Source organism: Castanea sativa, chromosome 3 (genome assembly GCF_040712315.1).
Source record: "Castanea sativa cultivar Marrone di Chiusa Pesio chromosome 3, ASM4071231v1".
In the NCBI taxonomy this organism is placed as follows: domain Eukaryota; kingdom Viridiplantae; phylum Streptophyta; class Magnoliopsida; order Fagales; family Fagaceae; genus Castanea; species Castanea sativa.
Genome location: NC_134015.1, coordinates 49,881,758 through 49,908,799, shown reverse-complemented (window position 1 = coordinate 49,908,799; position 27,042 = coordinate 49,881,758). Strand labels below are relative to the sequence as shown.

Below are 27,042 nucleotides of genomic sequence, written 5' to 3'. Positions count from 1 at the left end.
TGAAGGGAATCTCTCCAAGGGGAAAAGGTATAACAAGGATTAGTCAGGGGTTTTACAAGATTTTTTCATCTTTGATATTTATTTTTATTATTAGTATCAGTATTATCACCAGCTTTTCATTAATTTAATATTATTTTTCACTTCTATGTTAATTTTCCTCTTACCTAGATAACTATAATATAAATGCTTCCAGCTTCATATTCTTCTTCTGTTAATGCTGGGTAGCACTTCAGCCATTTGTTGAAACTTCACCATCCTCTATATTCTGGACACTTAATGCGCATAACAAACTTACTTGTGCTTTTTTCCTGCTTTAATACATAATCCAGGGGTTGCCCTCTACAAAATGTTGACAATTTATAGAAGGCTGCTTGCTGTTTGAAACAATAGCAAAGAAATACAACAAACTCACAGGAAATGACTAATGACAACCAAATTATGTAAGGAAATAAAAGTGCCAATATTCATTTCAAAGAAAATAGTGGCCAGAAGAGAAACAGCATATCAATACCATTCATATCTATCTTATTACACAATTAAGTATTAACTACTTCAAGGGGTTGGAACCATAGGGGAAAAAAAACACTCATTGTGTTAAACTTTTTCTAAACATCATATACTAGGTGGAACCACTAGTTTGAAACACGATTAACATAAATATCATTTTAATTTTTTTATAAAGCAAAAGCAGATTAAACGTTTCTCATATGTGGCTCAAATATTGAGAAAATGTTGATACAAGAGAAAATCAAAATGGAAAACTATGTTAATGTCAATGACAATTAAATTCTCGATATCTATTCTTCTAACAAAAATCCCAGCCATGACAAGCTGAAACAATTAGCACAAGCTAACCTGTGAATGTATGCCTAATGAATACAATCTAAAAATCAGAAACACTCCTCCATCTCAGCACAGAGCTCAACATCTTTACGAAATAGAACTATGGTGCTTGTCCACTAAGTCTTGAAAGGATACAAGGGACCACCCTTCCACAGTTTGAGCATACACCTTTTGATTTAGAGCATCAATTATCACACTCAAATTACCAAAGGCATAGATCTGGTGACCATCATGCCTCCGGCATGGTTTAGGCTTGAATAGTAAACCGTGTTCTTGGGCATGGGCTTCAATTACTTCCTTAACACTCATATAATCCATGCTAAAACTAGCTTGTTGTGTTTCTGCTTTTTGTTGAGCCTCAAATTGCCTTTGCTCAGGTACCCTAAAATAGACAATGTTCTCTTCCAACCCAGGTTGGACCACGTCCAAACCTTCAACAGCCTGGTACATCATCTCAATACCACGACTAAGCTGATACCGGATATTTTGATTTGCAAGAAGCTCCTTCGGAAGAAGTTCCTTCCAACCCAAATACCATCTTGTTATCTCCTCAAAGTTTGGGCTAGCTTGTAACCAATGATACAAGAACTGTAGCCACTTGGCAAAAAAGAACCTCTCCGTCATATCAACCATAAGATGAATTGATATATCAGAAGCCCACTTCATAACCCAATAAAACTCATCAAGCTTCTGGTTTGTTGGGTTTATTTCAAACTCCTGCAGTATAAGCTGCAACTTTGGAACTATAGATCTAACCATAAGTTCCAAGGTGCCAATAGAGTATAAGCAGACGCATCACTTGGGTGCCAAGCAACAAGAACTTGACTCAACTTAACGCGTACAGTCTCGAAAATACCTTTCAATTTATGCCCCAAATATTGTAACCACGGATGCACGCACATGTGGATTGGAACAGTTTCGCGTAACGGTTCCCAACAGCCCACTGCACTATTCAACTTCGGCATCACAATATTATCAAATATGTAATTGAGGACTGAAGGAGGTAACAAATTTTCCCAGAAATCCAAAAGCCGTAGCATTGGCTCAGGTTCCCTAGCCTGCCAAGTATTGATGACAGAAACTCTCACTTGGGATATCAACTGGGAATAAGGGGAAGCAGTAAACTCTTGATCACTCTCAAGTAAATCCTTCCACAATGACACAACCTCTAAAGAAGATCCCATACCTGAAACTCTCTAATAAACAAAGGCAGAGCATATGAGCAGGCAATGCAAGACAGGTTATACAACTTGAAGTCCTCAGGAAATACACTCCTCAACTCAACGAATTGTCCGCGACTGTGAGCGAGTCCAATGTCGAATCCTCTTCCTCCCCCAACTGATCGAGCACAATCAATATCTCTCCCATACTATACAACTGCTTCCTCTGCCTCTCAGCCACAACTACCAACCTCTCCTTCTCCTCCTTCAACCTCTCCAATCTAGCTTCCTCGCTCCTCAAATCCCTATCAATTTTGTCGATTTCAAGCTCCATCAAGTCCACAACAAGCCTCACATTGTACGGAAGCTCCGGCATTGGAACTTCGTTCTTCAAATTCTCCAAATTTGTCACCAACCGAACCACCGGTCCTCTCATATCAAACACCATCTGAACCACCACCGACGACCCCTTCTCCTCCTCCTCCACCTCCTTCTTCTTCGTCGTCGTCATCGACGACCACCACAACCGCTGCTTCTCCTTCACTCTCTCTACACCCTCACAGTCACTGCCCAACAAACCCTTCTTCTTCTTCTCATTCTCCTCTTCTGTCTCGTTGAAATCGTTGAACCCCATACCATACCCATGTTATTGGGGCGAAGTTTGGGCTCGATCGGAGTGCGAATGCCTTGCGCATTCTTGCCAAGTCCACCGCCTTTGTACCCCATTTTCCGCAACAACTTCATGCCAATCCCTTTGGTGTGCTTCTCAAACCCACCAAAACCACCACCAGCTTCATCGTCCTCTCTCGCTCTCTTACCCTTGCCAAATTTCAACATCTCCCGTCTCCATCAACAAACTCAACTCAAACATAAACACTAAGCTTATACTGTACGCTATAATATATAAAATACGTAAAGTTTAGATAAGTCGGTTAAGCCTTATCAACAACAACAACAAAAAAAAAACACAGATTTTTTAGTGGGTCTCACGGTATTGTTCGACGCACAAAAGCAGTAAAACACAGATTTTTAGGTAAATTGAGATCTCACAGCACTATTTATATCTTTAAAAATTATTTTGTAACAGTATTTTTAGCAATAATTTTTCAGTTTTTAGCAATTAAGCGATATCCAAACACACCCTAAGGGTCTGTTTGGATAGAACTTATTGCTGAAAACTGAAAACACTGTAGCAAAATAATTTTTAAATGTGTGAATAGTGATGTGGGACCCATTTTTAATAAAAAATTGATAAAAAAATACATGAACAGTGCGCGTACAGTACGCGCACAGTGCCGCACAGTGCGCGCACTGCACACATGTCCCCCTCTGCAGCAGAAACAAAAAAAATAAAAAAAAATAAAAGTCCAAAACATGGACGTGGACGCTGGACGTTGAATCCAAACGCCCTCTAAGTGTGTGCTTGGGTTAGAATGAAAAATGAAAATTATTTCACTATTTTACTTATTTTTGCTACTATTCATGGCCCCACTGTACTATTTCAACTAACTTTTACCTTTATCTACAGTACTTTCAGCAATAATTTTTCAGTTTTAGCAAAATAAGCAGTATCCATACACACCCTAAGTGTGTATTTCGTAAAAATTATTTTTGCCAACTTATTTTACTATTTAACTTATTTTTGCTTAAATTTATAGGTCTCACTACACTTTTTGATACTATTCATAGGTCCTATTGTACTATTTTAGCAAACTTGTATCTTTATCTACCGTACTTTTAGCAAAAAATTTCAGTTTCAGCAAAATAAGTGGATCCCAAACAAACCTAAGTATATTTTTAATGTGTAATATTTATTACAAACTAGAGTTATATGCACGGTACAATTATATATATATGGGTTAAAAATGATGAGAAGTGTTAACAATACTTTCGCAATAAATTATAAGTGGTTCTTTTTAAAAAAATCATAAATTATAAGTTGTTATTAGTTCTAATTTGAATTTAGAAATTAAAAAAAATTTTGTCAACCTATTGCAACCAATAATAACCTACCATATATGATTTATTGTGAAAATATTGTGAATATAACATTTTTCTTCAAATTATACATAATGTAAAAGTTACACATTTTTAAGCCATATTTATACTATTATTTAAGGGGTTTCCCCTATTTGGATTTCTCAATTTTTAGTTCAAAAATGTCCTTACACTCCTATATTTAAGTAGTGACAAAACTAAAGGACAATCCGGTAAGAATGCAACTCTAACTCCCACTAAAACATTACCTAAAAATGGGACCACTTTCCTATTAATTTTTAAATTGATTTATTTATTTATAAATTAGTTTTTTAAAATAAAAATTATATATATATAAAAAATAATTATATACAGTTTTTTTTTCTACAAAATAAGACCACTAAAAAAAAAGTCTCAGCGCGTGTAATGAGGCTAGTATGTGTGTGTGTGTGTGTATATATATATATATATATATATATATATGAGTTTTACTTCTTTTCTTTTTTTTTTTTTTTGGATAACACATGAGTTTACTCTTTCTTCTTCTTTTTTTATTGGGTTTTTAATGGTTTAATTATATTAATTAGACTCTTCGTCTTTTGCACAATATTAACTCGTCTAAAATAAAAAATTAGATAAGACACGTGGTAAAAAATTAGACAAAAATTAAAATTCAATTTAAAATCTAATTAGATATTCCCTCAATTTTTGGCTATATATATATATAGACACACACACACTAGTGTGTAGCCTCATGCATATGCACGGGTACAATTAAAATTATACATTGTATTAATTTACACTTTTTTAAAACTATACATTTCTAAAAATATGTAATGATTTCTCAATCTCTCTCTCTCTATATATATATATATATATATATGATTTAGAATTTAATTGATTTTAGACTCTTCAATTTTTGCACCTAATAATTTACTTACCACAAAAATAAAAAATTTGGATTAACACATGGTGTAAAATTAGATTCCAATTGAAATCCAATGTAGAATCTAATTGGATTTGGACTCTTCTTTACACTCAATAATTCATTTGGCATAAAATTAAAAATTAAATAGGACACTTAGCTCAAAATTGAGAATTTGATTAAAATCTAATTGAATTTTCTCTCAGTTTTGTGTGTGTGTGTGTATACACTAACACACACCATACACACACTTGTTTATAACTATGACTTCAAATATAAATAAATGAAATCCAAATCAGTTTCAAAAAATTCAAAACCCACAATTTTTAATTAGAACAAGTGGATGTTCCTACTGATGCTTGTGTTCTTTATTAGTTATTTTAAAATTCTCATATGTGTTATAATGTTTGAAAAATTAATTTCAATTTAAAAAAGCAAGAATGGTTTTTAAAAATATAAATTAATAAATTAAATAAAAATTATTTAATTAATATTGTGTAATTACTTCTTAATCTTCTTCTTCTTCAATAAAGATTTTCATTTTATAAAAAAAAAAGAAAACCGCCAAAAAGAAAGAATTGTGGAAATTATGGCCCACCTACGTGGCAATTTTAATCCATTCAAATCAATTTTTGGATAAACATAATTTTTAATACAATTTTTTTAAAGATATTTATCAATTTTTAATAAATAAAAACTATAAGTTGCTTCCAACATTTGCTTAAAATAAAAAAGGGAAAAAGAAACCACATACACTATTGTCATCTTTTTATCATAACAATTTCACAAAATATAACCCACCCATGTATGAAAATCAATTAAACTATGCCAATTTGAAATTCCCTCTAATCCATATCTACTACAAACTCCCCTTAAATTTTTTTTATTTTTAATTTGCTTCTTATTTCTTCATTCCTCTCCCCCTTTTATGCTATCCTTACTTCCTACCTCCTTCACTTCATTCAATGGCCGCTACAACAGTTGTGGGTCTTATTTTTTTTTCAAATATTAATTTTATTGTTTAATATATGGTTTATTTAAGTTAAAAACAAGTGTGTAATAATCATTATTCTCCTTTTTTTTAAGTGTCTAGGTGTAGGGTGTCCAACCGAACGTGCAAATTGATCCACTTGCCCAAACCTTCTGGGCCAACCTGAAATTGGCCAACTCAACGTCAATGACAGTCGGAAGTAGGTCTCTGCCTCCAATAATCGAAATTGGCGGTGTAAAGACCAAAGATCGTATAACAAATTAACCACCACAATACGTTGTATGATTAGAGATCCAAATACAATGAATTTGTAGAGAGGGTAACAACAACAAAAGTCTCCCTTTTCTTCTGTCCCTCTTTCTTATTTATACCCTTTGCCCTTATTATCTCAGTCCTATACCTTTCCATCTACTCACCCCTTCTATTTGACATCTGTCCATTCCTTTGTAGTCGGTAATGGAGAAAAGGTTTATCTCTGTGCTTGGTACCGTTCGGTCATTTCTACATTAATGCAGTGGACAAAACTGGTACCCCCTATTCAATGCGGCCAGAATGGTTGATACTAAACATTCAATGCAATGCTCCTAGTTATCCAACCCCACCCGGATGTTTGCAATATGCCCCATATATTATCAATTCCTCTTTCATCCTTTGCCCGGCCATCCCACTTCATCTTCGGGTGGATTATTTTTATCATCCTCTACTCATTATACCTTTCAGTACGTCTCCGGTTCTTCAGCTCTTTGGATCCTCGGGTCCTCACAGGCAAGTCTTCTCATGAAAAGACATTTTAGGAAAGTTTTGACACTATTATTATAGGAAATATAAAAAATTGTCAATAGCATTTATTATTTTATCATTCTCTCAATAAAATGTTTCTAAAAATAGATGCGAAATAATCAATGCCCTTCCCAATAATCAATGCCCTTCCACACTAATTTCCAAATAATAAAGCAAGAGGAAAAAAGGAAAATTAATTAATGTAAATGCAAAATGAGCAAGTAAATAGTAAGGAAAAACAATTAATGCCCTTACACAATAATTTCCATGTCTTATGTGGCACAATGGCAGCATTCACATAAATAAATTTCAATAAAAGTCCAAAACTTCGGTTTTGATATATGGTAAGAAGCATAGATAAGATTCAAATCCTCCTCTCCTAGATATTAAATTATTCACATAAAAAAATCAAATTATTTATCAAAAAATGAAATATTAACAGATATCCTAAAGGTATTGGTTTAGAAACTATTTTAAGGAGCTTTTTATGGGAAAAGAACAAAAACAATTAATTATTTTGATAGTTTTTTTTTTTTTCCTATAAAAGTGGTATCAAAATTTTGTTAAAATGATTTATATTTTTTTTGAGAAGAAAATGATTTATATATAAACAATTGACCTAAGAGATCCTTTATTAAAAAAAAAAAAAAAAACAAAAGTATAAATAAGATTCTAGCTAATTATTATTGGGAAAAATGAGTTGTTCTATGATCTCAACATTTACCACAATTATCTTATGTGGTAAATCTCAACATTTATACTTTTATATGAATCTATCACATTTTTTCCACCATCCACAGTTTGCCAAAAGTTTGAGGTCCTGGTTTTTTAGGATAAAATTTACTGTAAAACAGGTTTCTCACTTTCTCTAGCCTATAAATAAGGATAGTTGAGGAGAAACAACAATAACATAAAGAGATGGAGGAAAGAGAGTACAGAGGTCACGTTGTGGTGCTCCCATATCCAAGCCAGGGTCACATTAACCCTCTCCTCCAATTTGCAAAACGTTTAGCCTCAAAAGGGGTAAAGGCCACAATAGCTACAACTCGTTATACTCTCAAGTCCATTTGTACAGCAAAAGTTGGTGTTGAGCCCATCTCCGATGGGTTTGATGAGAGTGGCTTTGCTCAAGCAAAAAACGTGGACTTGTTCCTTAAGTCATTCAAGGCCAATGGCTCAAGAACTCTATCTGAACTCATCCAAAAGTTTCAAGACTCTGATTCTCCTGTGAGTTGTGTTGTGTATGATTCATTTTTTCCGTGGGCTCTTGATGTTGCTAAGCAACATGGCATTTATGGAGCACCATTCTTTACCAATTCAGCCACTGTATCCCACATATTCTGTCTCATACACCATGGTAAACTTTCGTTCCCATTGAAGCTTGAAACTACACCACTCCTCATTCCTGGCCTACCTCCATTGAACTTCCCTGACCTACCGAGTTTTCTTAAGTTGCCAGAAAGTTATCCAGCATACTTGGCAATGAAATTAAGTCAATTTTCCAACTTGGACATGGCTGATTGGATATTTAGTAACACTTTCGAAGAATTAGAAGCCGAGGTATGTGACCAACATCACCATTATCATCTAATTATCATGTTAACTTATAGATATTTTATCATCAATTCATTGTACTCAATCTTCTCATCATTAGCATAGAAGCAGCACGAAAGAATTTCGTAGCATTCAAGAGAATTCTACGGTATATACTTTTTTTTTTAAATGTACAGAAGTTACTATTGAATATTGTCTTATTTAATTTATATTTTATATTTACCAACCAAAAAAAAATGTGTACCATAAAATGACCACCTTTCTTATTATATACTTAGAGGGCGTTTGGATCCGCGTTCCTGCATCCATGTCTGCGTTTTTGCTTCTGTTTTTTTTTTTTAAATCCAGCCGCATGTATTAACTTTTCAGCCATGAACAGTGCACAAATGCACTGTTCATGGGTCCCACACATTTTACTTTTCAGCAACTTTTTCATTAAAAATAGATCCCACAGCACTATTCACACATTTAAAAATTATTTTGCTACAATATTTTCAATTTTCAGTTTTAGGAAAATAAGTTCTATCCAAACAGACTGTTACTAAAACAAAAATATTTCGTGTTTTATGTTTGAGTAGGAAGCGAGAAGCATATCAAAGCTCTGGCCAGCAAAGTTGATCGGACCAATGGTCCCAGCGGCTTACTTGGATGGTCGGATTGAAGATGACAAAGGATATGGAGCAAGTCTATGGGAACCTCTTATTGAGGATTGCATCAAATGGCTAGAAACAAAGCCACCTAAGTCAGTAGTGTATGTCTCTTTTGGAAGCATGGTCTCCTTGACATTAGAACAAATGGAAGAAATTGCATGGGGCTTGAAGGAGAGTGGCTTGCATTTCCTGTGGGTTGTAAAAGAATCTGAGCAAGATAAATTGCCTGATGGGTTTGTGGACTCAACAAAAGAAAATGGTTTGATTGTGACATGGTGCAACCAACTAGAAATGCTGGAAAACCAAGCCATTGGTTGCTTTGTAACACATTGTGGGTGGAACTCAACACTTGAAGGGTTGAGCCTTGGCGTACCTATGGTGGGAGTGCCAAAGTGGGCTGACCAATTGACCGATGCAAAGTTTGTGGAGGAGATTTGGGGCGTGGGGCTAAGAGCCAAGGAGGATGATAAGGGAGTTGTGAGAAAAGAAGAACTTGTAATGTGTTTGAAGGAACTGATGGAGGGAAAGAGAAGCCAGCAGATTAGGAAGAATGCTAGTAAATGGAGGGAGTTGGCTAAGAAAGCAGTCAGTGAAGGAGGGAGCTCTGACAAGCGTATCGATGAATTTGTTCAGCATTTGGTACAAGGATAGGCCATGAACTTTTCTATCAGTGTGTTAGAATACGTGAGGAGAATGTATCACATGCATTTGATAAATGTATTATCTTTCACAATATGAGAATTCTCATAGTATGTAAGGTTCACATACTATGAGAAAACTAATATATATGTTGAATGTATAAGATAAATTATTAATGTTTTGTAGAATATGGCTTGAATTAGGAGTTCGACTCCTTGTTCGATTTGGATAATAAAGGAATTTTATTACTTTTGGGTTACTGTTGTTTGAAGTTATCAAGCTCTATTAAAAGTCTTGTCTACCACTTGATTTTGAGTTTTATTTAGAATAGGAGTGATTCTTCTTTTGTGCATGGAAAAGAAGTCTAGTCCTTCTTGATTTTGGATATGCTAGCCGACTCAAGTCTCCTATATATAATGCTATGCGACATATTTGAGATTTATTGCCACTTGGTTTTGGTTCTACGGTTTGGTGATTTACTCTCTCTTGGTGTGCTGCAACTTTTGGATTTAATTTGTAGCTCTCTCTTTGGTTTGTGCGCAATTCATATTGGTATTTGATATTCGTATTTGGTATTTGTAAACCTTTGATTCTTCGGTTTGTATTGGTGTATTTGGAATTTGGGTTTGAGAGAGTACCTTTACACCAATTTGTATTATCCCAAATTTGTTATAATGAAATTTGTTCATTGTCGCCCATAGATGTAGACTATTGCCAAACCATATAATTCTTGGTGTTTTGTATTTATTTTCTTCTGGATTAATTTTCTTCATTCCTATTGTTTGTTCAGAGATCTTTCTTAAGTCTAAAATATTTTCACAATCAATCTTAGTAATTTAAGCTTTTGCCATTTTACAACATGTTTGTGTGAATGGCCATGCGGATTCGTTCTATTGGAATGTATTTAAATGGGAATTCTTTTATAAAGTCCTTACTGTTAGTTTTAGCTTATGATGAATTACCAATGCCACTCTTTTTTCCTCGTACATGTGCTTTAATATTTTCATTTTTGCATAAATGGTTCACTTTTCTATTTCTGAAAGCATCCAGCCCAGCCACTAATTTTGTTCCCCGGGTCATCATGTTATTTATTGTCACTAATCACTCAAAGAAAGACTTAAAAAGTCATTTGAAACAATAAACCATGGTCAAATTTTCCGGTAGTTAGTGACAGCTAATGAGACAAGAAGCGTAGAACGTGATACACAACAGGGGGCCGCAACCTATATCTTTCCAGGAGTTATCAATCAGCACCAATAAAGGGATATGAGTTTACATTCAGAACTTAAAAAGTGTGTGAATGACAGAATGAGTTTATTTTTACCGACATATTTTGTTTAAAAGATTAGCCGTTTAAATGTACAGTTGTGCATAATTATTATTATTATTATTTATTTTTATTTTTTAAGAATCAGAGTTGTTAACTTGGAAGCAAAGGTAAATTCATATCTATGAAATCCTAAGTTTGAAACTTCTTACTAGCATCTTGGGGCCTCCTCCATAGAATTTCTAATAACCTGATGTACGTGGGATGGGGAGATTGCATACACTCAAGAGAATAGTTAGATACTTGAAGAAGTTTAATCACTCTCGTTTGTAAATAAAAAAATACAAAATGAAAAAGATAAATTGACATTTTAAAGTTAAAACTAAAGTGTACATGAGTTGGGTTAAGTCACGTTGAGGGGTTTTTTTAAAGGGCAAAATTTAGCTACAAAATTGGTTACAACCTTACTTAATAAAATAAACATTACTATATATTTTGACAATCTAACCGTTATATTGCATGTTCTTTACACTCTTAATGCACATGTCAAATTTTGTGCCAATCGGATATTATTTACTATATGATCTATAGCTTATATTTTATGATTAATTTTAAACTACAAAAACTTGTAATTAAACAATTTATTGATAATATAGCTATTGATTTTTAATTTTTTAGAAATTTTGCAAGGTTAGAAGATATAATAAAAACATGTAATCCAATGGTAGATTTGTCAAAATTCACCTTCAATAAAAAGATATTAAGTAAGGTTGTAGCCTAAGGTTACAACCAATTTTGTAGCTAAACTTTATCATTTTTTAATCTAATCCACCACGGCCGCAGTGTAAAAAACACAATCCAACCTAGCCCTACTCATGGATCGAGTTGGACCCATGGGTTGATTTTTAAATAAAAATATTTTCAAAAGAAGTGTATTAGAAATTTAGAATAGAAAATTCATAAGATTACCAACACAAATAACAAATTCACTAATCAAACTTGATCAAAGTACCAAATTAACACAAACTATTTTATCAATGCATCAAACCAACACAAATAAAAGCAGATTTATAATATTATAAATTTTTTGATAGTCACCAAACCAAAAGAGTAAATAATATTAAATATAGGTAGGTCGGGTTAGGTTAGGCGTATTTTTGAATTTGTTGACCCGCACCAAACCCAACCCATTGTAAAAAAAATTGGCAACCAAACCCAATCCACCAACCCCTAAAAACTGACCCAACTCGGCAAGTTGGGTTTGGTCAATTTTGGCAGATCCGCGGATTGATTACACACCCCTAGTTAAAACTTGAAAATTGTATATTTTGTCTGATATAAGTAAAATAACGTTCTTTAACCCACCTTTCCATAACTAGTGACAAAGAAAATTTTATAAAAAATTGTTGAAATGATATGTATAATAAAAATGGTATCAATGATTGGTCCATGTAAGAGTTATATTGTACCAATTACAACTTGTTATCTCAACAACAACATAACTTTAGCCCCAAATTTTTTGAGGTCAACTATAAATCCTCAGCAATTTAGTTAGAATCAATCATATGTATTTTTTCCCTCTATTCTATTCTATTTGAAGTCATTGTCTTTGTTACTTTATTAATTAGGCATATCCTTTTAACCACTTATGTTAATGTTATCTTTAGTCTTCCTTTATCTTTTTTCTTACTGATGTATTAACCATTCTCCTCTGAATGTGACCAAATCATTTTAACCGATTCTCCTTCGTCTTTTCATTAATAAGGGTCACCCATATCTTCAAGGTGCTTTACTCATCTTGAGTTCTATATTTTCATGTATTTCCATTTATTTATCTTAGCATTCTAATTTCAACTATACTCATTTTATGAGTTTTTTGCTTCTCAACAACCAAACATTTAGGACCACAGAGCATAGTTGGTCTTATAGCAATTTTATAAAATTTTACCTTTCACTTGATAGGTATTCTATGATCATGCAATATTCTTGATACGATTCTCCACTTCATCCACCCTACTCTTGTTCTATGATTCACATTCTCTTTGATCTTTCAATCTTTATGAATTATTAATCTAAGATATTCAAAGCTATCATTCTTATGTATCTCTTGATTATTCAGTAACATGGCCCTTTCATCTTTGTTTCAACATTTACCAAATTTTCATTTCATGTACTCTATTCTAGTCCTATATAATCAAAAGCCTTTAGAATCTAGAGTATTTCTCCAAATTTCTAACCTAGCATTAACTCCACTTTTAAATTCATCTACTAAAACTATATTATCAGTAAAAAGCATACACCAAAGTACTTTCTTTTAAATTGAGCTCATCCATTACTCTTGCAAAAAGATATAGACATAATGATGATCCTTGATAAGAAAGTCAATTGTAATATCTCCACTAGATCTCATATTAGTTACAGCTCCATAATACATTTCTTTAATCATTTTAGTGAACGTTTGGATAGCGGCAAGCGTCCAACGTTTGTGCGTCCAGCGTTTTGTGTGTAGGTCCCGTGTACTGTTTACGGGATCCACAAACCTCTTTTTTTCAGTAACTTTCATTAAAAATGGATCTCACGACACTATTCACACATTTAAAAATTATATTGTTACAGTGTTTTCAGTTTTTAGCAATAAGCGGTATCCAAATAGACCCTTAATATAATTTAGATGAACTTCTTTCTTGATATGAGCTTCTTTATAGACCTCTTTATATTTTTCCAATAAATATTAGTAAGAAAACAACTAGCATAGTAAATTATCCTAGCATAAAACCAAATTGATTATTTGATATTGTTGTTTCATGCCTTAATCTATGTTCAATCACTCTTTCTTAAAGTTTCATAGTGTGGCTCATAAGTTTAATTTCATGGTAATTCATACAGTTTTGAATATCTTTATTGTTCATGTAAATAGATATTAAAGTACTTCTCAACCACTTACTATAAATTTTTGTTAATAGTTAAGATCTTATTGAAAAAGCTTGTGAACCAGTATACATCCTACATCACCTAGGCACTTCCAAACTTCAATGGGGATTTCATTTGGTCCCCCAGCTTGTCCCATTTTCATCCTCTTTAATTGTATCTCTTACATCATTTATCCTAATTCTTCAAACAAATCTATAGTTTCTATCCTCCATTGGGCTACCCAAATCGCTCTAATCTTTCATATTGCTTTCATAAAAATGTTTGTAAGAAAAACTTCTCCATCCCTTTCACTCTTTGATCTTCATTTTCAATGCACTGGACACCATTTAAGTTTCTTGCTTTCATTTCCATTGTTTAGCAAGTTTATAAATATTCTTTTCTCCCTCTTTATCTTCAACTTGCAATATAATTTATCATAAGCCTTACATTTAGCCTCTTCTTGGACAACATTTTTAAACTTCCTCTTCACCACTTTAATCTAATTGTTGTTTGAACCTCCATATTCCATCACCAAGCCTCCTTAGTCGGCCACCCTCATACTTCAAATTCTCTAAGTACATCTTTAGCCACTTTTTAAATACAATTAGCCATTTCATTTCACATCTTATAAGAGCATTATTATTAGTGGTGCTAAAAAACTATATAGCTATGTTTTAGTACCACCAATTACAAAATTGGGACTCCATTGGTGGAGCCAAAACCAAAAATTTTAACTTCTCAACTACAGTGCACAACCAAAGGTGGCTATGCACTGTAGCTCAAAGGTAAAATAAAAAAAAAAAATATATATATATATATATATATATATATACACAGATATATATTATGTTGTGTTCACACTCTATTTAGAATTTTCTTTTTTTTTCTTTTTTCTTTTTTTCTTTCTCCTCCTTTCCCATTTCTGTTGTTACTCCTCTCTCCTCACTCTCCACAGCCATTTGCTCTTCATCCCTTCCATCAGACCTCGCCAATCTTGCCTATCCAGCCGCCGATCTCGCATACACACCCCTTTTGCCGACCCATCTCGCCTCTAGTATTTGGGGAAAATTTTGAGAGTTTTGATTAGATTTTGAGTTGTGATTAATGGAGAGTTAGATTTTTTTTTTTTGTGCTAATTTGAGGTTTTTGGGTGTTGAATTCAATTGGTTTTTGAGAAATATGATGGATTTTGAGTTTTAAAAATTGATCTTTTCTGTAATTTGTATTAACGATGTGGTTGGGTTGTGAATGTTTGCTAAAGGACTCATCTGTCTTTATTGTTGCATGCATAAACTGAAAGAAACTTTTTTTTTTTTTTTTTTAAGGATGCAAACTGCAAACTTGGAAGTTGTAGTGAGGAAACAAATGAAAGGGAAATGTGCTGACGAAGAAGAAAAAGACAAGAAGAAGTAATTGCCTTTAATGAAAAAAAAAAACTAATTGCCTTAAATTTACAACTAATTGCCTTTAATATTGAAAAATAATAATAACAAACACATGACCATCTCCACAACCATTCAATTAAAAATTGCAATTACCATCTTAGAAGAACACTCAAGTGGCCGTGGCAGTTGTTATGTTGTTTATTGTAGGAGATATGTTATTTTATTATGTTGTTTGTATTATTTTATTGTGTTGAAAACTAAAATAAAATTACTGATATTGGGTGTTTTGTAAAAAGAAAAGATAAATTAGATAAAGTAATTTTTTGTGGTGCTAGTTAAATTTTTTACACCACAATGTGAATGCTCTAAACATATTTGTTTAAATTCCACTTTCCATCTTTGATCATTTCATCTTTAAATACATCTTCTTTCTCCCCGTAACCCCACCACTTATTAATCCTTGGGTTTCTTTCTCTATTACCTCTCCTTTCCCATCTTCTAATAAGAATATTGTACCACCCAATATTGAGTGGTTAGACTCTCTCCTGGCCATGCCATCTTACCAAGTAATGAAAAACAATTGTAACTTTTCTGAGTTTAACATTAATTTAATTGAAACATAGTTTTCAGCTTTGTCCTGGTGCTGGAATCCCACTCTTAAATGTGAATACAATTTCAATAAATAGATGGATTAGGGAAATTTCAAATCCGTTGACTGAACCCATTTTCCATTGTATGCAGTCAGCTACCTAACAAGGCCTAATTTCTTCTAGATGGGCATGCTTGCCCAGTAAATTAACCAATCATGTCCACGATCATCAAAGATTTAAAGGCATATCTAAAAAGCCTTAACCACTCAACCTAAAAAGGGATTTATCAACGCTGAACAACCAATCATGTCTGAAACAGCAAAAGCCCACCACGTGTTGCCTGTTGGAACTTGGAATCCTATTCTACAATTGGAAAACTAGAGGTCGACACATCGAGTGAGCCGGATTGAGATCCCGTCCAATACCTAGGGTATTGCACGGGGTGCAATAGCACAAATCCGAACCGTATAATTGATCCAAAGCTCATTATTTTGACACGTTATACATCCAGCCTGGCAGTCCATGTGCTTTCAATTTTTCTCACTCTCTTTTTCAATTCAGCTACTCTCTCCTCTCTCCTCTCTCCTCTCTCTTTCTCTCCCACTTCAACTGGGTTTGTTTTTCTCTCTTCCCTAATGGCCTGTTTGGATGTTTAAAAAAGGAGGGGGAGTAGAGTAGAGGGAAGGGGAGTAATTCAATTACCTTGTTTGAGAGTTTTTTAAGGTAGGAGGGGGAGGGGTTTGAAGGGGTTTCAACTACCTCCAACCCCCTCATTTTTAATTCCCCCAAATTAGAGAGATTTGGAGGGAGAGTAGAGCACATAAAATTATTGATAAAGTAAATTACCTAATTTACCCTTATTATATTTATAAAATTACAATGTTAAAAACAAGGGGAAGGGCTAATTACTCCCTTCCCCCTTACTAATTATAAAAACATCCAAACAAGGTGGAGGGTAATCATTCTACTCTACTCTCCTCTCCACTACTCCCCTCCCCTCTACTCCCCTCTACTCTCCTCCCTCTCTAAACTCCCAAACAGGCCATAACGCTCCACTCTCTCAACATCCACACTTGCTCTGTCCGTCTCCCTCAACCTCGTCGGTCACCGCTGCTAGCATACCCAACTCAGACCCATTAGCACAAAAAAAAAAAAAACAACTCACCATCTGAAACAAAACCCACGAACACTCACGCCTACGATCCCTTTTTATACCCAAATCAAGAGAGAGCAAGGGTTGGGGTTTGGAGAGAATCGGGTGTAGAGAGAATAGTTGATACTTTTGGGTTTGATCTAGGGAGGGTAGTGAGATTGAGACACAGAGAAAGAGATTTTGGTTAGAAGAAGCCACCATCGGAGGTGGTGGTGAGTGGTGGTTGTGATGAGCCATGGTGAGGCTGACTTGGGCTTGTTTCAGAGACCACCAACAGGTAGTTTCCCCTTTTATCTCTCATTTTTTAATTAATTTTTTAAAATAAACTCTATTCGGTTGCTGGAAAAGGAAGAAAAGTAAATAACAGTGTCACAATTTTGTTGATTGATGTATTGCTGCTAAATTTAATTCTATTTTCTTTTATTTTTTGTGTTTTTGGTTTCTAGCTTAGGAATTGAAATCACCTGTTGAACCAGTGATTGAGCAATATCAGTTATGGCAACTCCACAAATTTCTTGTACTTAGAAAAATGGGTAACGTGTCAAAATAATGAGCTTTGGATCAATTATACGACTGAGATTTGTGCTATTGCACCGCGTGCACGGGATCTTAATCCGAAGTCGAAGCCACAGGGCCCAATTCTGGCATCCCATATTTTGTCCAAATTCCACCTTCTTCGGTGTGATGGGTGGGAGGAGTGAAAAAGTGGGAGAATAGAAAAAGGTTGGAGGATAAAAAAGTGAAAGGATAAAAGGATTTTAATTTCTTTCTGTTTTGTTTAGTTGGAAGTGAAAATGTGTAAAAAAAAAAAAAATTGTATAAATTTATTTATATACCTTGTTAAAAAATAATGTCTAATTAACCCAAAAAATGTGATAAGCAACAAAAAAAAATCACTCAAATGCAGGGACGGAGCCAGGACTTGGAGTTAGGGGGGGCGACTTTGCTGCTAGCTGTGTGCGGTGGATCCGACCCTTGAGTCTATTTTTTTACTACTAAGGATTTTTGTTAAAAATTTTTTAAATGGCCAAGTAGTTTGTTCTAGGTAAAATATATTGATTGGACTTAATTTTTTTAGTTTTATTATATTGGTAATTTTTGTTGTTGAGCTAATTTTTTTGAGTTTTTATATTTTGTTTTAGATTTAATCTATTAATTTTTTATGTCCTTTAAAAGGTGAAAAATGCTAAAACTACAAAATTTTTACAAATTGCTAATGTGATAAGTGGTTATTGATATATAAAAAGTTATGCAAGTGTACGAACTAATAAGAATTTGCTACCTTAATAGTTTGTATAAACATTGTAAAAACGTTTTTGGCTATAAGATTACTCTCAAAAGAATTAATGGCATTATTAAGGGAGGCAAAGTGTAATTTTATTGAACAAAATTGTTAAACTTAGTACCTATTAATATAATAATATTTTTATAAAAAAAATTAGGGGGGGCCATTGCCCCCCCTAGTCCAATAACAGCTCCGCCCATGCTCAAATGTATTAAAAAAAAATCATTTCTAGGAAAAATAACATTTCTAGTTAAACCAAAAAAAAAAAAATACAAAGCACCAAGCCCAGGAATTCAAAATATAAAATAATATTTAAAAAAATAAAAAATAAAAAAGAGGAGGCAATGTTGCCCAGGAAACCATAAGAAAAAATAAAAAGGGCAATTGCACTTTGCCCATGTGCATTGCACATGAACAATTTTTTCATTTTACCATTAAACTCTTTCTACCCGGTTTTCACTCCATTTTGGAGAGATAAATTTTGTGTAGGCCCGAGTGAAAAATGCATGGCTCCACATAAAAGTTTTCTTTCCCCCTTCCCAACCAAACAACACACAAACTCATTTTTTCTACTATTTTTTCTCTAAAGTTTTTCATCCATTATATTTTACCTCAAAACAAACACACCCTCAAAGAATCTCCCCTGATTCCTCAATCCACTTGTGTGAGGGAAAAAATATTCAATAAAAGACTAGCCTAAAAAATTCACAAATGGTTGATATTAAGGGTCCGTTTGGATAGAACTTATTGCTGAAAACTGAAAACTGAAAACACTGTAGCAAAATAATTTTTAAAAGAGTAAAAAATACTGTTCATTCCAAAAGTTACTGTTCATTGGCCTAAAATCACTGTTCATGGCCAATGAACAGTAACAAACATGCGTTGAAAAAAAAAAAAAAAAAAACTGGACGTGGACGCAGAAAAGTGCTATCCAAACGCCCTCTAAATGCGGTGTAGTGTGGCTCATAATCATATGAGATTCAGATCTTTTAGATTTTCTAAAGTACTATATCAATAGATTTCTTAATGTGATGTTTAGTATCTATCACTTTGGCAACTCAATAAATCATAAATTGTGTATTTTGCATTACCGAGACATTGTGCGTTGTTTCATAACACACTGTGTGTGGGTGTTATATTAAACTATCATATGTGTGTGTCATTGGATGGTTATTAAAGTGTGTGTTGTTTCATAACATGACAGCTAATTTTTTCGTAGTTTTACATGAATTAAAGTGTTTCCTAGCCTAGGCATGTCACACCCATCATTTTCGATTTTGGAGAGTGAAGAAGGCAGATACATCCATTAACAAAACATGTCCCATGTTTTATATTAATACCATCTTGCATATGTAAATACAATATAGAAGTGAGAGCAAACAAGACCTTCCATATCATTCAATATAGCAACTCTGTGGAAGAATTTGTATTGCTAAGCTATGAATGGATGCAAATAACAGAATAATATCTATTTGAGGTTTTCATATATCACTTCTAATTCTACTTTTCTCACACCCAAAATGGCCTCAAAGCTATGCTCTGTCATTCTCAACATGTTACTTTTCTAAACAATTATCTCCTGACTTCACTTTCATTTAAGCTATCCAGCTTCGATGTTTGTAGGTTTTACAGAATAAAATTTATAGAATCGCTTTAGTAAACTGATCTTCCAAACTTAGCTTAAAACAATAAAACACACAAGAAAGAGAGGTAGGGAGCTTTCAAGATCGAAGTGATTCAATGATTTGAACTCTCAAAAGATAATGTGTTTGAGGGGGTGGGGGGGATTAGACCTAGGCTAGGAGTACTCAATTTGAGTTGCTTACAGTCGGCATCAACCAGTGAAAAACACAAATGTAGGCTTCAGTACCTCGGTTTACTTGGACTTGACACCAAACATTGGAAGAGAATTTAAAAATAAAATTTTATTAATCTATGGTCAAGCGCCTATAAAAGTGAAATTCAATTAGCATAACCACAAAGTATTCCAAGAACCAAGTGTACCACACAGTAAATTAGTTTTCACTAAATTATCATCCTGTGCAAAAGAAATCATCACTTAACAGTTAACAGGCCTATGGAAAGGGGTTTGAGTCAGATCATAACTTCTAGATTCCACTAGACCAACGAACTGGAGATGCATTTACATATCTACTCATGTAACTATGGAAAGACAAGAGGACCTCCATCATTAATCACTGACATAAGAGTTAATGGGTGGTTGCTTTGAAGATATTAAAATGCAACCAAAGATAAAATGACTGGGGAAGTAAAATGGGAACATTAATAACAAGAGTGGAGGGAACATTTATAAATGGGAGTCTGCCTGAAGATGTAGAATGCAACTCTAATAATGGACCCAAGGACTGTATAAAGTGAACATTTTTGGACCAAGAAAGTAAGGAACACATTCAAATTTAGAGAGAGGGATCACTTTGTGACCTGTGTAATAACTAGATATATAAAATTGGAAGAGATAAATATTATACCAGTTACATTGCTAGGATTCCTTTGTATATATAAAGACAGGTCATGTTTCTTTACATACCAAGTTCCTCAACATCTAGTCATTTTATCCTAGAACGTATTCTCTTCAACAATTGACACGTCCCTGACTTTGGGCAGACCCGCTAAATCATAAGTATAAGCTTAAATTTAGTATCATAACAACAGTACTTCTCTAGTTTTTGGAAATTTTAGAGTATTTGTACCCAAAAAAAATGCAAATTTTATTCTACTACAAAATTTGATGTGTGAGTGCATCCTTAATATATTTGTAGTATATACACTTCATGTTTATGCAGATATGATAATTTCCCAGATCAAAGTTAAAGTGTTACCTCTCTTCTTAAGCTTGTTTTGGAAGCTTCTTTTCCTGCTAAATGCTGCCTCCTGCAGACATAAGAAAATAACCACTTACCATTCAAGAAGGTGCAAATATTGGCAACAAATAGATGGAGCACAACATATGGAATTTGCAATCCATCAGTAGCAAACTAAGACTTGCATTCTTGTATGATAAAAAAATCAATGAGAATTGTAATTTTGACTAAGTTGTACATTACTAAGTATCCAAAATCATTAAACACCACTACTTTAGGGGGAATAAATAGAATTGCTGGATCATTGTTAGTTGTTTAAAATCCGGGCCTAAGTAGCATAAAATTTGCCTAGTCATCTGAAACCCATCTTTGAGTATCACATTACAAGTTTCAAGAATTACTATACGCTGACCAAGTTCCTCTGCTTGACGAACTGCAGCAACAAGATCCCATTTGGATTCAGTATACAGGCAAGTGACATGTCCAAACTGACCACTCTAGCAGACTAGCAGTGCGACCAACCCTATGAATCTGGGCCTAAGTAGCAAAGTCTGCCTGGAATAGATAGATAAATTTCAATAGTTCTAAGTCCTCTATCTGTTCATAAACCCCCGCAGAAAATGTTGAACAAATAGAAAACACAATTGTAAAAACAACTTGAAGGAAGCATGCTACTTTTAATAGTACAAGAGGTCACATTACGGAAGAGCATGCCAGAGAAAAACGAAAGATCATCTGGAGTTTCCAACTGTGGGATCCCATAATAAGCCTAATCTCACTAATACTAAGAAGGTTTTTCATAGTTTCCTCTGGCTACAAAGCACTCATGGTGATACAAACATTTTTTTTTGGGGGGGGGGGGGGGGGGTTCAAAAAATTTCTGACATTGAGAAACTTCTAATTTTATTTTCTTGTATTAGTTTTAGAAATCTGTCCATCATATTATTTAATTTTGGATTAGTGTGTCCATTATATTACATAATTTTGTTTTCCTATATAGATTTACTTTAATGGCATGGAGTTAGTAAAGTGACTAGTTATTTACTCACCACTCCAAGGAGACATCCTTATGGTAACAGTAACAGTGGATCCCAGCTTTCAACAATATATTTGTCACTGCTTCCACAGCCTCAACAGTGTTCACAAACACCATGGTTTGGAATTCAAGAGTTTTAGATATAAAACCTTGATTTTCAGCATTTTTGAGTTCATCCACCTGAGTCTCAGTTGTAACTTCAATCCACCTCTGCTTCAATATGAAATGGAATTAAATCAATAATCACCAACTCTCATGCATTACCGCATGCATCATAACATCAATGAGGTTATTTGCAATTAAATTGCAGAACAGTAAGAATACTTTTTTAAAAAAATTAGTTATGACGAGGAGCCTCTTCAAGGCAAGAATACAGATTAAATCAAAGAATGTTATTTGTTTTGCATTACATCTTTAACCAATTATGTATGTACATTGAGTGCATGAGTTCACATCATAATGCAAACAATCATATCCTGTCATCAACTATAAAGGAATGATTCAGTAATTTTCAACACAAGGCTAAATGTTTCAGGATCGGTGTGGTAAAAAGAAAACATTGAATTCCCTATCTAAGTCTTTACTTGATAACAAGGCCACACTGTTTGGCTAGAACTGGAAAATAAGAAGAAATATCTCACCGTAAATCACTGGAGTTGCATGTTTTTTCCACCTTAAGTATTATTTGAGGTTTAATTCCCTCCTCCTAAGCCCTGCCATTCTTAATCCACACTAGTTTCCATGAGCTAATCACGTGATAATGGCTGCACACCTATAGGGCTTCATCCCACAAGCATGCAAGGCCTCAACTGAAATTCTACATGAACGATTGGAAATGCAATCAAGTTATTGTTAAAGCATTTGCCAATGAGTTGGCTAAGGATCTCTTAAAGTGGAGGAAATCATAATTTTAACTCACACAGTGCATCTCAATTGGTATGTATCACAAATTTCATACATATATATATATATATATATATATATATATATATATATATCATGACTATCCCTTTCAATTCTATTATCCAACATTTCCTTATTACACAGAAGAATTAATAATGTTCATCTACAGAATACTTCAATTTACCACGCAAGGCATTAAATTGTCATTTGCTGCCCTGAAATGGTCCAAAATTTATAATCTGAACTTGTGTCCACTGATAGCATGGAAAATAGTGGCCAGAAGAGAGACAGCATATCAATACCATTCATATATATCTTATTACACAATTAACTACTTCAAGGGGAAAAAACACACCGGTTGTGTTTATTATCCAACTTATTCTAAACATCATATCCTATAGATGGAACCACTAGTTTGAAGCAAGATTAACATAAATATCATTTTAATTTTTTGATAAAGCAAAAGCAGATTAAACGTTTCTCATATGTGGCTCAAATATTGAGAAATTGTTGATACAAGAGAAAATCAAAATGGAAAACTATGTTAATGTCAATGACAATTAAATTCTCGATATCTATTCTTCTAACAAAAATCCCAGCCATGACAAGCTGAAACAATTAGCACAAGCTAACCTGTGAATGTATGCCTAATGAATACAATCTAAAAATCAGAAACACTTCTCCATCTCAGCTCAGAGCTCAACGTCTCTATGAAAGAGAACTCTGGTGCTTGTCCACTAAGTCTTGGAAGGGATACAAGGGACCACCCTTCCTCAGTTTGACCATACACCTTTTGATTTAGAGCATCAATTATAACACTCAAATTACCAAAGGCATAGATCTGGTGACCATCATGCCTCCGGCCTGGTTTAGGCTTGAATAGTAAGCCATGTTGTTGGGCATGGGCTTCAATAACTTCCTTAATACTCATATCATCCATGCTAAAACTCATGGCAGCTTGTTGTGTTACTGCTTTCTGTTGAGCCTCAAATTGCCTCTGCTCAGGTACCCTAAAATAGCCAATCTTCTCTTCGAAACCAGGTTGGACCACCTCCAAACCTTCAACAGCCTGGTTCATCATCTCAAGACCACAATTCAGCTGATACCGGATACTTTCGTTTGCAAGAAGCTCCTTCGGAAGAAGTTCCTTCCATCCCAAATACCAATTTTTTATCTCCTCAAAGTTTGGGCTTGTTCGTAACCAATTATACAAAACCTTTTGCCACTTGGAAAAAAAAGAACCTCACCATCATATCAACCATAAGATGAATTGGAATATCAGAGGCCCACTTCATAACCCAATGAAACTCATCAAGCTTCTGATTTGCAGGGTTTAGTTGGAACTCCTGCAGAATAAGCTGCAACTTTGGAACTATAAATCTGCTCATAAGGTGTTCCCAACTCGCTGAATCAAACATGGCCTTCCAAGGAGACAAAATAGGATAGGCAGACGCGTCACTTGGGTGCCAAGCAACAAGAACTTGACTCAACTTGAAACGTATAGTCTCGAAGATACCTTCCAATTTGTGTCCCAAATACTGTAACCACGGGTGCACCCAAAGGTGTATTGGAACAGTTTCGTGTAACGGTTCCCAACAGCCCACTGCACTATTTAATTTTGGCATGACAATGTAATCCATTATGTAGTGGAGGACGGAAGGGGGTAACAACTTTTTCCAAGAATCCAGAAACCTTAGCATTGGTTCAGGTTCCCTAGCCTGCCAAGTATTGATGACAGAAAGTCTAACAGCTGGTAAAAGAACTTGGGATATCAACTGAGAATAAGGTGAAGCAGTAAACTCTTGATCACTCAGAAGTAGACTCTTCCACAGAGACACAATCTCAAAGCCGTGAAAGGGATTTTGAAGAGGGTCCCATCCCTGGAAAACTCTAATAAACAAAGGCAGAGCATATGAGCAGGCAATGGCAGACAAGTTACAGAGCTTATAATCCTCAGCAAATCTACTCTTCAACTAGATGAATAGCTCGGCAAGTGAATCCAATGTCAAATCACCTGTGGAATTGTCTTCCTCCAATTGATCCAACACATTCAATATCTCTACCATACTATACAACTGCCGCTTCTGCCTCTTAGAGACGACTGACAATCTATCCTTCTCCTCTTTCAAGCGCTCGGCAGTGGCCTCCTCATTCCTCAAATCCCTATGAATTTTGTCGATTTCAAGCTCCACCAAGTCCACAGCAAGCCTCACATTGTACTGAAGCTCCGGCATTGGAACTTCGTTCTTCAAATTCTCCAAATTTGTCAGCAAACGAACCTGAGGTCCCCTCATATCATACACCATCTGAACCACCACCGACCCTTGCTCAGCCTTGGTTACAAACTTCTCCACCTTCTTCTTCTTCTTCTTCGTCGACCACAACCGCTTCTCTTTCACTCTCTCTACACCCACACAGTCACTGCCCAACAAACCCTTCTTCTTCTTCTTCTTCTTCTCTTCTGTCTCGTTGAAATCGTTAAAGCCCATATCCATGTTCTTGGGGCGCAGTTTGGGCTCGATCGGAGTGACAATCCCCTGTGCATTCTTCCCAAGGCCACCGCCTTTGTACCCCATTTTTTGCAACAGTTTCATACCAATCCCTTTGGTGCGCTTCTCAAACTCACCACCAACACTTGCAAAGCCAAAACCACCTTCGTCGTCTCTAGCTCTCTTACCCTTAGACTTTTCCTTCTCTCTCATCCTCTTCAAGGCTCCCTCCTCAATCATCTTCCCAAACGCCGTTGGCAAAAAATCCTCCTCCTCCTCCTCAGTAAACCCTAGACCAGCAGAGCCGCCATTGTTATCGATTTTCTGGGTGCCGGTGGAGATGAAGTTCACCGGTTGGCTTTCTTGTAAATATCCCCATCTAAGCGACACCTTTTGGATTCTCCAAAGGAGTAATCGTCGTCGTCGTCGTTGTCGCCGTCGCCGATCCATTGGGCGAAATTCTCTATCAACTCCATCTTCAACAAACACCGAGTACAATACGAAGTACAATAATGCTACTATTAATTTATAGAATTGAAAGTCGGTAAGTTGGTTTCATAGTCGGTTATAGAAATCTTTTTATCTTTTCTTTCTTTTCTTTTCTTTTCTTTTTTTTATAAACTACTTAAAATTAGTGTAATTGCAATTTTGCCCTCTACCTTTTAAATGTTTTAATTTGGTCTCAAAATTGTCCCTTTTAAATGTGTTAATTTGGTCCTTAATTTTTTAGAATTGTGTCAATATGGTAGAAAAATTTGCAAACTCACACCAATCTTTAAACAATTTCATTAGTTAACAACGTTTACAAATTATTTAGAAAACTAACACCTCGAGTCTAAGGGCTTGTTTGGGTGTAAAAAAATAATCATTCATCACTCCTCACTCAAATATCATCACTCATCACTCTATAACTCATATTTTGTCAGTCAAAAATCCTCAAATATCTCCAAAGCCGATTTGGCACCTAAACCCAATTCTGTTTTCAACTGCAAAAACTCAAAAAATTAGGACCTACACTTGACATATACTACCAATGCACCAGAACCCCTACCCACCTTTCTTTACTCCACTTACCCCAAAACTGAACAGCAAGTTCTTCACTACAACTTTCTCAGGAAAATGTTCACGAAAGGTCACACAAATAGCATATTTTTGCTTGGAATTAATTGCCCAACTAAGATCATTAGGTGGCTATATAAAGCCATGGAAAGCAAGTAAGTGGACACACATATTATATTACAATGTACAAATCATATTAGAATGAAACTAAGCACAATACCCGTTACCCACATAAAAACTGCAGAGTAACTAAGCAACAACTCTTTACTCCACAAAGACACACACACACACATAAAAAGAAGCTTACAATGAAAAAAAAAAATTTGCACAGAGCATATTTTTGTCTTCCCCACTCCAAATCTCATATTATTTTGCCTTACCCATAGTTTCCAAATCTCTTCTTCTTCTTCTTTTTCTCTCTTACCCATAGTCCATATTTTCTACTCCAAAATTCAGATTTTTTCCCTCTTACCCACAACCCAAAAACAACAAATACAAAGTCTCTTAAACATACAAACATAAACCCATAGATACCCAACCCGAAACCACATCTATGTTGCCGAGATGACAACCTACAACCCGGAACCACAAGACCCACTACCAAGACAGAGACAGAGACAGAGC

The 27,042-nt window shown here is 34.7% G+C and overlaps 1 protein-coding gene and 2 pseudogenes across 1 annotated transcript; 1 reads left to right on the top strand and 2 right to left on the bottom strand.

Moving 5' to 3' along the window:
- Positions 1 to 675: 675 nt before the first annotated feature.
- Positions 676 to 2,861, bottom strand: LOC142627556 (septin and tuftelin-interacting protein 1 homolog 1-like; annotated as a pseudogene).
- Positions 2,862 to 7,594: 4,733 nt separating this feature from the next.
- Positions 7,595 to 9,772, top strand: LOC142629915 (UDP-glycosyltransferase 74B1-like). The gene is made up of 2 exons (XM_075803964.1): positions 7,595 to 8,236; positions 8,809 to 9,772. Exons 1-2 carry the CDS (start codon positions 7,595 to 7,597, stop codon positions 9,529 to 9,531), a joined length of 1,365 nt encoding a protein of 454 aa, XP_075660079.1. The 3' UTR covers positions 9,532 to 9,772.
- A 13,550-nt stretch (positions 9,773 to 23,322) lies between these two features.
- LOC142627586 (septin and tuftelin-interacting protein 1 homolog 1-like) lies at positions 23,323 to 25,835 on the bottom strand (annotated as a pseudogene).
- Between the last annotated feature and the right edge of the window lie 1,207 nt (positions 25,836 to 27,042).